This window comes from Corylus avellana, chromosome ca8 (genome assembly GCF_901000735.1).
Source record: "Corylus avellana chromosome ca8, CavTom2PMs-1.0".
Classification (NCBI taxonomy): Eukaryota; Viridiplantae; Streptophyta; class Magnoliopsida; order Fagales; family Betulaceae; genus Corylus; species Corylus avellana.
In genome coordinates, this window is record NC_081548.1 from 17,065,248 (window position 1) to 17,077,224 (window position 11,977).

Sequence of the window (11,977 nt, forward strand, 5' to 3'; positions counted from 1 at the left end):
AAGAACTTATCAAAGCATCTTGAAAACTTGTATGAACACAAAATAAGAAGTATAGCTTAAATGCTAGAGGTTTGGACAAGAAGTTACCTTAGAAGATGGCAAAGCACCAAGATCTCCTCCTTCTCTCTCAAAGTTACTCTTCACACTATGATTAGGGCTTTCTGAGGTTAGGGGAGGCTGAGGGTCAAAGGGTAGGGTTTACAAAGAGGCTTGGGGCGTGCTTTACTCTAAAAAGGTGGAGAATGGGTTAAAATTCCTTTTTAGAGCATCAGCGAATGTTCGAGTACTATTACACATTGGATAAAAGGGTTCAAGCGTATGTTTGGGGTATTGCCCAATGGTTCAAAGACTGGTCAACGAGCGCTTGTGGTGGTCCCCCTAGCGTACACTCGCACTATAGGTCAGGTGCGTACGTTCGGGTGGTCCCCTAGCATACGTTCGGTCAGTGAAGGGTGGTTTTGGGTTTTGCTTAAAAAAGGCTCAAGGAGTTAGGCTACTTATAAAGGGTTTAGGGTGTTTGGTTTATAAAACCTTGTTTTATGAAAACATTAGCCACTTCACAGTAAATCATTAACCTTTTAAAACAAGTGTTTTTGTCGGGGTATTACACGCATAGATATAAATAATCAAAACAATGGGAGTAAAATACAAAGGCGACTGTCAAACATACTTAGGGATCATTATGTGCTAAGTGCAAATGATGTAAATTTACAAGATGATCTAGTGAACTTCAAAGAAGTTGTAGCCAATCACGATGCTAATAAATTGATTGAATCTATGAATGAGGAGTTGAAAATCAATATAAAAAAAAATGACGTATGGGAGCTCACAAATCTACCAAGTCAAAGAAAAGCAATTGGGTTACTGCATAGACGGAAGTTTTCGTGGACACCAGAATGAACGATTCTATTCACTTTTGTTTAATAGGAGACGTAATTGGTCAGATCAAAGATCGACAACGTCGATGAGGTGCAACTATTACAGTTTACATAAATGTAAAGTTCACCAAAAGGCATTATGTTAAGATTGAATAATATCTATACTCTAAAAGTGCAAAAGACGCTAATAAAGCGTATCAAGAAAAACCTCAGGAATAATGGCTCTAGTGGAAGTACTTGATCAAAAGTTTGGTTCAAGTCGACACATAGCTTTGTGTACGGTTTAAGTCATCAATTGTGGAATAGGTGGAAACTATGTTTCCAACCATAGAGAATTGATGTCATTCATTTGAAAAATAGCGAAATGAAGTCACTCGTAGTACGCTATCAGTAAGAAAGCATATGGCAAAGGATACAGTCAGATAAGATGACAAAAGCGTGCGTAAATGAAGCCATGGCATGATCTAGCATCGATTTGTAAGTTTTATGGATGAAAGTTGGCATGGGGCCAAAAATTGTAAACATGCTAAACTCAAGTTTATTACTAAGTGTTATAGTGTGATCAAGTGGGAGATGATGATATACGAATGATCACACCACAACAAATGTAGTCATCCCCACAACAAAATATTCCCATGGAGGTTACTAAAAAGTGAAATAGTATAACACTTGGTGAAGGGTTATATTACTTGCACCAGGGAGTTAGAAACTATTGTACGTTCAATTTTTAGCAATATTCTCTGCCTTATTTCTCTTTGTCCTCCGTAGGATATTCATCCTAATGGGAGACTTCTAAAAGATCATACTTTACTGCTTAAATAATTTACACTTCCAGTCTCTAGATCTATTGGCTTTCTGACGATCCCTCCCTTATTTTGCATGTGTAGGTTAGAAAACGTCTTAAAATTATCGTATATGTTTCTTGCATCAACAATTTTTTTTTTTTTTTTTGTAATTAATAAAGAGGAGGAGAGAAGGTTACGTGGAGCCTTTGGTGTCATTGGACATTTAGCAAACAACCATAAGACTAGGTCAATAGCAAGTAAAATAATAGGATTAAAATTTATTCAATTTGACAAACCTTGTAAAATATACAAAATTAATTTTAACTTACTAATTTTCTATCTTAAAATAACATAGAATACTTCATAGAAAAACTTTTATTCGGGCGCCATTGTTGACGTGTGGAGGTTTGGACTTTTGGCCAGCACGCAGAAAAGGAAAAATAAGGTTTGAATTTTGGTTGAATCAACGTAAGAAACCCACGAGAAATACTAAATATGATAATTCTATCCCATATTTATCGAATAAGTAGTTGAAGTGACACTCTTAATTAATTTTTACATTAATTATTGTTAGATAAAAAAAATAAAAATAATAATAGTTAATTTGAAATGCAACGTCATTGAATAAACTACTATAAAACTGCAGGAAACGGAACCAATTTAGGAGGGGTAAAATGATCAAAAAAAAAAAAAAAATTGAACCATTTTACCCCTTCAATACACTAGCAGTTTGGACCATTTTACTTATTTTAAGAGCGTAGGATTGCGTTTGAGAAATAGAGCTTTTAAATCAAAAAGAACTTTTGGGAAAAAGTTTCATATTTAAGCTTTTGTTAAAATCGTGTTTTGGCAATTTTTAGGCTTTTTGGACTATTAAAAACGCTTTTAATTTTTTTACCAAATGAGTACTTCTTTTTTTAAATGGGCTTTTTAAGTATTAAAAGCACTTTTAAGACCCTCAAACACAATTCCAAAAAGACTCTAAATATAGTAGCGTGATTATTTTCAAATAGTAAATCAATCAGCTGAGAATCACGCCTTATGAAGTGAAAGTTGGTAGTTCAAATTTCTTTTTCCCATTTTCTTTCTCTTATATATATATATATATAAAAGCGGGATCTCTCTAAATTTTTGGTCCATTTTACCACTCCTAAATATATCGACAAAATTCTCTCAATTTTATTTAAAATTAAGTGATTTTTTTTTTTTTTTTTTGACATGTCTACACAAGAAAATGAGAAGAGGAGATTCGACCTAGTGACCTCTACTTCATGAGATATGGTTTACACCCAATTGAGCTATCCTTGTTATTTATTTTCATTGTTACTCGTATCATTGTTTACTAAATAACATTTACTAAAACATGACCAAAAAAAAAAAAAATGTTAATCTTATCTTATATTATCCACTAAAGCTGACGTAATCTCAGGCGGACGGAAGTGGGCGCACGCGCCACAAATTGCACGCGGCAAGAGGAAGAAAACTCTTTCCTCTACCTTGAACTTCAATCAAAAAGAATATCTTCCCCATTGGAGAGAGTATTCCCTCTACGCTTCTACCTTCAACTTCAACTCCAGGAAAACTACAGACCACCTTATTCAACAATCGCTGCTGTCGTCCCAATTCTTCAACCCTATCCAATAAAACCTTTAACCTGTGCGTGAATCAAACAGCTTGCAGGGAGATCGAAGGAAGGACGAGATGGCGTATGTGGACCACGCGTTCTCGATAACGGACGAGGACATAATGATGGAGACGTCTTACGCGGTGAACAACAGGCCTCCCATCAAGGAGATCGCTCTCGCCGTCTCGCTCCTCGTCTTCGGTGCCGTCGGCATCATCGTCGGCCTCCTCATGGCCGTCAACCACGTTGGCGGCGACCGTGCTCATGGTAATATAGTGCTTCTTTTTGTTTTATTTTTTGCATATTGTTCCTGCTATTCCTTTAGGCAATTGAGTGTACCCTGATCCGGGGGTAGGGTTTCTTTTCCTCTTTTTTTCTTTGGTGGGTGAAATAGGGTTTTAGATTGTGGTTCTGCTTCGTTCGTTTGATGCGAAATTAGTGGACAATGGAAATGATAAAATAAGAAAACTGGGAAATTGGCCGCTCAATTTTGAGCTTAAAGCCCGCTAATTTGGGTTTGATGAGAATTAATTACTGGAAATGATATTAAATAAAAGGAAGAAAAGAAAAACAAAACTTTTTTGAGGCGAAACAGATCCCAAAGCGAAGTAATGCTTTTTGTGGAATTTCTTGTGAAATTTTGATCTGTTGACTGTTGGGCTTCTGAAAATGAGGGGATATTAGTGCAGCATAAGACTAAGTTCCATTTGGGTTTGCGATTTCAAGATGTGTGATTTTTAAAAATTTAGTTAAGAACTCGGTAAAATCGTAGTCTAGCCTTTAAAATCCACCACCTTGCCCATGATTTGAAAACACAAAATTTTCTATGTTTTCAAATTGCAATTTTTTTAAAAATGCATTTTCAAACGATACATTTTCTGCAATTTGTTTAAAATTGCAGTTTCAGTATGTGAAATCACAATGACAAACAACTGAACTAAGAGTAGTGTCTTTTTTGTTTGTGGCTTTTGGCTCTCAGACTGATTTTGTTTCGTTGATGATTGATTAGGGATCTTCTTTGCAATACTGGGTTCGATCTTGTTCATTCCAGGCTTTTACTATACACGAATTGCATACTATGCTTATAAGGGATACAAAGGCTTTTCTTTCTCCAACATACCTCCTGTATAATGCACGATTTACCAATATTTCAAGCTGGCCTCCCACTCCTGTACAGATCTTCCTGAGTTCTACTTTTAGTTGATGATGTGTATTAGCTGCTAATAGTTCTGAACAGTTTTGAGCTTTTTACTGCAATATGGTGGAATTGTGTTTTTCCATTGACCTATTGGCGATCTTGTGACCTATGAAATGTTATGTATATGTTATATTTTGTACTTGTACCGGTTGTTGTCTCTTTAATCTAGCACGTTTCTCTGCTTGCATGCAGTTTCCTTTTATTCGTTGGCTTATTGGAAAAAGCAGAACAGGAAAATTTGTATCACCTTAAGTTGATTGATTATTTTCTGGTTTAGCTTGAGCTGTACGTTTTGCTAGAAGAATAGTCAGAGAAATTCTTTTTACGTACAAGCATCTAGACTGTTTTTAAATATCCCAACAATGGATATGGTTAACCAATGTTCTTTATTTATGGGTCTGGGTTTCTTATCTATCGAGTTAAAGAAGAAGAATAATTGTATGTTGGATAGCTTGATTGAGATCTTTGGTAAACCAATGTTCTTTTTTTAGGAATTCTGTTTGGTCTCCATTGTTATACAGGATCCTTCACATGGGTGTTTGTTTATGTGAAGCATCTTTATGAATTGTGATCATAGTACTGTTTTAATTAGAGGTTAACAGGAGGAGAATACTTGGTGGCAGGTTTGGGCTCCTCCAAATCTAAAGATTGTAGTAATAAACTGCTCCTCCATGCAGTTTCTTCGATGCCGCATTTTCTGTTGTGTTGTTGTGGTTGGTTTGAATAACAACTATGGAAAATGCACCTTGGAGATGGGTTCCTCAGCTATATCTGTTCTTGGTTTGTTCTTGAGCTTTTGGAATGCCTTTTATGGTAAGTGTAGACTAGGTGATCGACCTTGGCCTGCTTGAGTTTGAACCCTCTTGTTGCCAAATTTGTTGTTTCCAAGAAAATTAGGCTACCTTATCTATTTTGTGGTTAGGCTTTGACCCTTTTAAATGAACATTACGCCTCAACAATATCATGGTAGTGTCATTCCCTGGACAAAGATTGTAGAAAGTGGGTGAGAGATGATGCAGGGTCACCGACCATTCTTTTTGTTTTTGGTTTTTCAGAGGATGGGGGAATGGAAGTGATGAGAATTTTTAGAGAGAAGGCAGTAAGATATAGAGGCTCGTTTGGCAAATAGATTTATGTTTTTGTTTCTAAAAGCTATTTTCGAGAACAAAACAGAAAATCATTTTCTGTCGGTTTTTCATTAAAAAAGCGTTTAATAGAAAATTGTTTAACGTTTCTACATGTATTTTTGTTTTCAATTTTGTGTGTTTTTTTCACCTGTTGGTACGTGATTTCCACAAATTACTCTCCTAGCAGGCCACGGATCATTGAAAGAAATATATGTGATATAATAACCTTAGCAGCAACATCAAATGAGGCGTGGGCTATGGCCCAACAAACAACAATACAAAAGGGCCTCCTCTGTCCTATTTTGGTTAAGATCCTTTAGAGTTTCTAGGATAATCTATTTGGCTGAATTTTTGAAATACCAATCAGTACTTTAGAATTAAATAATAAAGACTTTGTCGTCTTAACATTTATCACATTTAATAACTCAATATTTTTTATATTCATCATTTTACTATTTATGACTAATAAAAATAGTAAACTGTCAAGTGACAAACTTTCATGTTAGAGACTATAAGGGTAAATGAATAAAAAGAAAATGCCGAGATGAAAAAAAAAAAAAAAAAAACGTCTGCTAGGGTGGCAAAAATCAATCGAGATGTAGCAATAGATAAAATTAAAATGAAGACAGGTTTTAAGGGTTATTGTCATAGGTTACGAGGGGTAATGTGTTAGGCATCTATATATACCACATTGGTTGAGATATAGAGATCTAAGTTGTCAATTGTCATAATAGAATGTGATGTTTTGAAAATTGTACATAATTTGTAGCAGAAATTGGTATGACCAAATAATTGATGATGAAAAAACTATGTTGAATCATTTTCAATTATGGTATGTGAGACATATTAATAGGAAAGCCAATAAAGTAGCTCATTGCTTAGAGCATTCCCAATGGAAGAGCTAAATGTTACTTTTATCTAAAATGACTCTTCAAATGTTTGAAAAACCTCCTACATTGGATTAGCCAAAAGAAAATGTAAAATAGATATTTGATTGGAAGAGCTAAAAAAAAAAGCTAAATGTAGCAGCATTTTTTGAGGGAGCAATTTTATTTTTTATTGTTTCTCTCACCTGTTTTATATTTTTCTCAAATCTTTTCCTACTTTTTCTCTGCATATTCGCTTTTTCCCAAAACTTTTCTCATTTTTCCTCACATGTTCTATTTTTCCCAAAACTTTTCTCACTTTTAATAATATTTAAATGATATAGATAAAAATATAGCTAATCGGATGTGAATGCATTTAAAAATTCATTAGCTAAACTAGATAAAAGTAAGTTTTGAGGAGCCATTTTACATAAAAATTTGGCTCCTCAATTGGGAATGCTCTTAGCAAATATAGCTCTTTGCCAATTCTTGCAACAAGTTTAGTATTTATTCAAAATATTGTACTTAATCAGCAAGCCGTACTTGTTCCTGAGCTTCAACAAACTCTGCCTGGCAGTATTCATGATTTTGGTTGAATCAGTTACCTCAACTGGCATTAGTGCTCTTGTCATTGTTGTCTACGAGCATGTCATCGCCACCATTGTCTTGTCCCTTCTCGCTTTCTTCCTCGACAAGTGAGTGCTTTCATTTTCTTTCCTCCCGGTTTGGGAGGAGAAAGAGAGACAATGGGAGATTTATGTTAATTTGATCCATTTCCAAATTTTAATAAGCATTGAGTTGTCTTTGGTGGCAGGAACAGGAGGCCACCTTTCTCCTTGAAGATAATATGCTATGCATTCCTTTTGGGATTCTTGCAGTTAAGTGCATGCAAAGCCTTTTCTTTTTGTAGAAACAATTTGTTAAATTCTTATCAACTTATACGTTGTTTTCTAGGATTACACTTTGTCAGATGCTATTGACAATTTCCCTGCAATTTATAGCATCGACCTATCAAAGCATTGGGCTAAACATGATCCCCTCCATAGTATTTATAATGGCCCTCATCTTCCGCCAAGAAAATCTCAGATTTTGGAACATCATCGGACAGGCGAAGATATGGGGTCTACTCCTCTCGGCTGCCGGAGCATTGGCTGTAGTGTTGTGGAAGGGGCCAGTAGTTCTAACCTCTACGTTGGTTAACATCAAAGGAACAAGTGATAGTGTCCTTGGCAGCGTCATGATCATTGTTGGGCTGCTTGCGTCAAGCTTTTGGAATATTTTAGTGGTAACAAAAACATCTCTGCAACTTCATCTCACTACAAGAAAAATGGTTTTTAGCGACGACTTAATGTCCCAATAGCAACGGACAACTAGTAAAGTCGTTGCTGATAGAATTAAAAATTGTCGCTAAAAATACTTTACATAAAAAAAAAACTTGTCGTCGCTATTGCAAAGTTATCAACGATGACAATTTGAAATCGTTGATGATGATATGTACATCAATGATGATTATACAAAGTCATCGCTGATTTTTATCTTGGGCCAAACATTGTTTAGTTGTTAACGTAGTCATGATATAATTTTTGCAGGGTCGTGTACTTCAGTTCTACCAAGCAGAACTATCCTTAACTGCGATGATGAGCTTATTTGGCACAATCCAAACTGCCTTAGTCTCTGCATTTGTGATATCATCGTCATCTTGGAAACTAAAGTGGGAAGGAGGGCTTGTCTTGGTCACCATATTACTTGGGGGGGTCATGATATAGAGCACGCCGAGCGTGCTCTATATCTTTACCCTACTTGGGGTAAGCCAATATATATATATACATACATACACTTTAGGGTTGGTATCTAATTAAAAGCCAATTATGAATTTCACGTTATTTAATAACTTCTTTTTTTATAATTTAAATAATCTTGATATTTAGTTGAGCTAATTATAATTCATGAAATGATCAATTGAGGTCCTTAAACTGAATTGCGTGTGATTTAGGTGTATCAAGGGATTTGGATATCTCCTTAAAGTAAGTCTAGGTTTAGTAATTTCAGGAAATAGGTTACTGAAATTTATACTCTTAAAAATTCAATTATTTGATAAAAGTGTTCTAGATGATCATGTAATTAAATTAATTAAATACTAGAATTAAAGATGTAGTTAGAAAAGATTGACAGTGAACAATAATTTCTTATTCTATCTATGGATATCTCATAATTGAGTTTACTTGTAAGATTTATTACGATAAAGAGGTCTTTTGTAATCATACAAAACCTAGACGGTAATTTAAATTGAGTAATGCTACTCTTCACACTAATTTCATATCAACTAGCGTGGCTTGTTATAAGTAATTTTCTTTTTTATTTTATTGTATTTAAGTAGCTGACTTGAAGAGTCACGTTAGCCGGTATGAACTGAATGTAATAAATGCGTGTGAAGTGTAGCATTACTCATTACAATTTATGGTGGAAAAAATTGTGGTTAGTGAGACTTGAGAAGAGGTTATGAGATAACGAAAACTCCAAGTAGGGTAGCTCTCACCATTTTTTTTTTCTTTATAAAATGAGAAAGAGAGAAAAATAAAAAGAGAGCACACCCTAGTAAATAGCAAAAAGGATCAAAGTTGTTTAAGGGGAAATTTTACTTAACCCCTTAAACTGTCATCACTTTTGCAATGAATTCCCTAAAGTTCAATTTTTCTCAATTTAGTGTATCTATCTTTTAATTGTTTGCAATCTCATCATTCTGTTAACTTTTTCCAAAATACCCCCATTTTTTTTAGGGAAAAAAAAAGTGCAAAGATTAAGGCAGTAGTTTGAATTTAACAGTATTTGCAAAAATACTCATACTTCAATCTTTGCAAAAAAAAAAAAAAATCTAAAAAAAAAAGGATGGGGTATTTTGAAAATTTTGTTGGAATTTAACATAAAATCTTAACGGATGGGGGACATTAAAAAAAAATTAAAAATTTGATACATTAAATTGAGAGATTTTGAACTTTATGGGAGACATTGCAAAAGGGGTGACAATTTAGGAGGGTAAGTAAAGTTTTCCCTTGTTTTGATAAGTAGAAAGAGTAGTTGTTGACCCTTGACCGGGAGGAATTCTTAAACCTAACAAGCTTAACGTAAAAATGAGGTGACTTTTAAAATTACCATTTGATCAAAATCTAATGATAATCAATCACAAGTCCAATAGTGATTTTAAGAGCCACATCATTCTTAAAATAACACAAAAGGGACTTCTAGTATTACTCACATTTTCATGTACTAAATAACTAGTTTTGGGTGAATTGCAAGGAGTTAAGGTGACAGGGTTATCTTATTATGTGATGACATGGGCCATTAAGAAGAAGGGTGTTGTGTTCGAAGTAGCATTTAACCCAGTTCTTGTCGTTTTCTCGTTTCTTCTACAAACATTTTTACTGGGAAATTCTGCACATTTGGGCAGGTATGTCTGTTTAAGTAATTATATAAAGAGAATTAGAGTCCTCTCAAATGTGATGTGGCTATAAGGAATTGATCCATTTCTTTTTCTCTGGCTATAAGGAATGGATTTATCTAAAAATTTGAGTTGACTAAGAAATGAAGGTGTAGAATTTTTTGGTTTAAATTTATTTTGCTTTTTTCCTTGTTGTGTAGCATCATAGGAGGAGTTTTTGTTATATTGGGCCTTTACCTAATTCTATGGGCAAAAGCCAATGATATGGAGGAGGAAAGGACTGTGGCGGATGATTCCGCTTACTCTCTCCTTAGTTCAACCATGAAAGTGGAAGGCAAGAGTTCAACAATGCTACCTACCCAAAAAAGAGTTCAACAATGATAAGGATAGAAATTTTTTATGATAAATGGTTTGTTTAACTTAAATTAAGAAATTTGTTAGAATTTATTTACATTTGAAAACTTATTCAAATCACTCGTAAAGCTTTATATATATGTAGCCTCTACAGGCTTTTACCTATGGACGTAAGTCATTGGCCTAACCACAAAATATTTGTCTCTCTTTTCTACCTTCATCTCTTTACTTTATTATGAAATTCTATTTAGTATCAGCATTCTTCTTCCACCCAATACTCAATTGCGACCTTTTATCGAACACCTTAGCTGCAACCCCTTTCTTTTTTCACACAAAAATCACACCCACCTCTATTCTGCGACAAATACCAACCAAAACCCAAAGCAAAGCACTACCAAATCAATCCAAAGGCACCGAACAATCCGTCTCTCATTTGCCATATGATCATATGATGGAAACCCACTCGGTTAAGGGTTGGAACTTCTCCGCTTAGAATAGGAGAAACACCACAATACTTTACTTAGGGTACGAGAACACCACAATACTTCACTTAGGGTGGAAGAAACCACATATTTCACAAATAACTTTGTTGCTTCTCATTAACAACCAAATGATCTTTAAATAGAAACACGGTAATAAGATGACACCTAAATTGATAATAACCCATAATTAATCCTAATCCTAATTTCAAATAACCTAATCCTAATGAGTCAGATCATATATACAATATAGAACTAATCCAAATGCACCACCCAATCTCTCTGATGTTTTTCATATGTTTCTGTTAAACTCCTGCTCACCCAAATGCAAACTCTCGAACCCCTAACCTCACCCACATCGTCAGTGTGAGTGTGTGACTTGCTCTATGCGGATCTCTTTGTGTTATGTTATGTAACCCTTTGAAATATTGAAAGAGTATATATATATTACGTGTTACGCTATTGGCCTTGGGGAATATGGGGTCATATTCCAATATTTTGATGTCAATGGATGGACAATATGGTCTGACATGATTGTTCGAGGGTGAATTAAAGTTATAAACATACTTTCTCTTGTTAATGGACTTTTTCTTTTGTGTGCTTGATAGAAAGATTTCACAAAAGCTACATAAGACAAAGCGGAAGCAATTGAAAGAAAAAAATCAATGTAATGTTTCAAAGTATTTTGCATACTCAGGAATCACGGTTTACAACAGTTTTTTCAATAGTCCATATTTAATTCCAATTTTTCTATGAGAACGAGTAATATTAAATTTGTACAGTTGAAAAACTACAGAATATGTTCCGTAGTTTTCACTCACAAATGGGTTCTTCGTTGAGCATGGCTAGACCAGCTCATGTCCTTCTCACAATGGTTAAAAAACCCCCATAGGGGATCAATCACTGAATCTGTATTTAGGAATGTTCACAGCAGATGCCTACTTTAAACATGCCAAGTCCAGCTTAGTGATCTGTAGGCATGGATCGCTCACAGATGGGGCCTATCTTACATGGCAAAGTCCAGGTTTTTTTTTTTTTTTTTCCCCACAATGGTAAAGCAATCCAATCCCATCACACCAGATATAAGGATTCTGAGAGTTTGACACAATTTTAGGCGAGTGCCATCAGACCAGGATTTTTCAAGGATCATACTCTTTAAGTGTGCTTTCTAAATTTTTTAGTGATTGAAAACCACTAAAATTGAAAACTAGCGCACATAATTTCAAGATA

At 34.7% G+C, this 11,977-nt stretch overlaps 2 protein-coding genes across 2 annotated transcripts; both read left to right on the forward strand.

The window, feature by feature from the left end:
* Window positions 1-3,158: 3,158 nt before the first annotated feature.
* On the forward strand, window positions 3,159-4,693 carry LOC132189958 (uncharacterized). Its single transcript, XM_059604816.1, has 2 exons — window positions 3,159-3,554; window positions 4,297-4,693. Exons 1-2 carry the CDS (start codon window positions 3,365-3,367, stop codon window positions 4,416-4,418), a joined length of 312 nt encoding a protein of 103 aa, XP_059460799.1. The 5' UTR covers window positions 3,159-3,364; the 3' UTR covers window positions 4,419-4,693.
* A 531-nt stretch (window positions 4,694-5,224) lies between these two features.
* Window positions 5,225-10,295, forward strand: LOC132190955 (uncharacterized). The gene is made up of 6 exons (XM_059605980.1): window positions 5,225-5,298; window positions 7,012-7,173; window positions 7,480-7,673; window positions 8,068-8,283; window positions 9,755-9,923; window positions 10,115-10,295. Exons 1-6 carry the CDS (start codon window positions 5,225-5,227, stop codon window positions 10,293-10,295), a joined length of 996 nt encoding a protein of 331 aa, XP_059461963.1.
* Window positions 10,296-11,977: the final 1,682 nt, after the last annotated feature.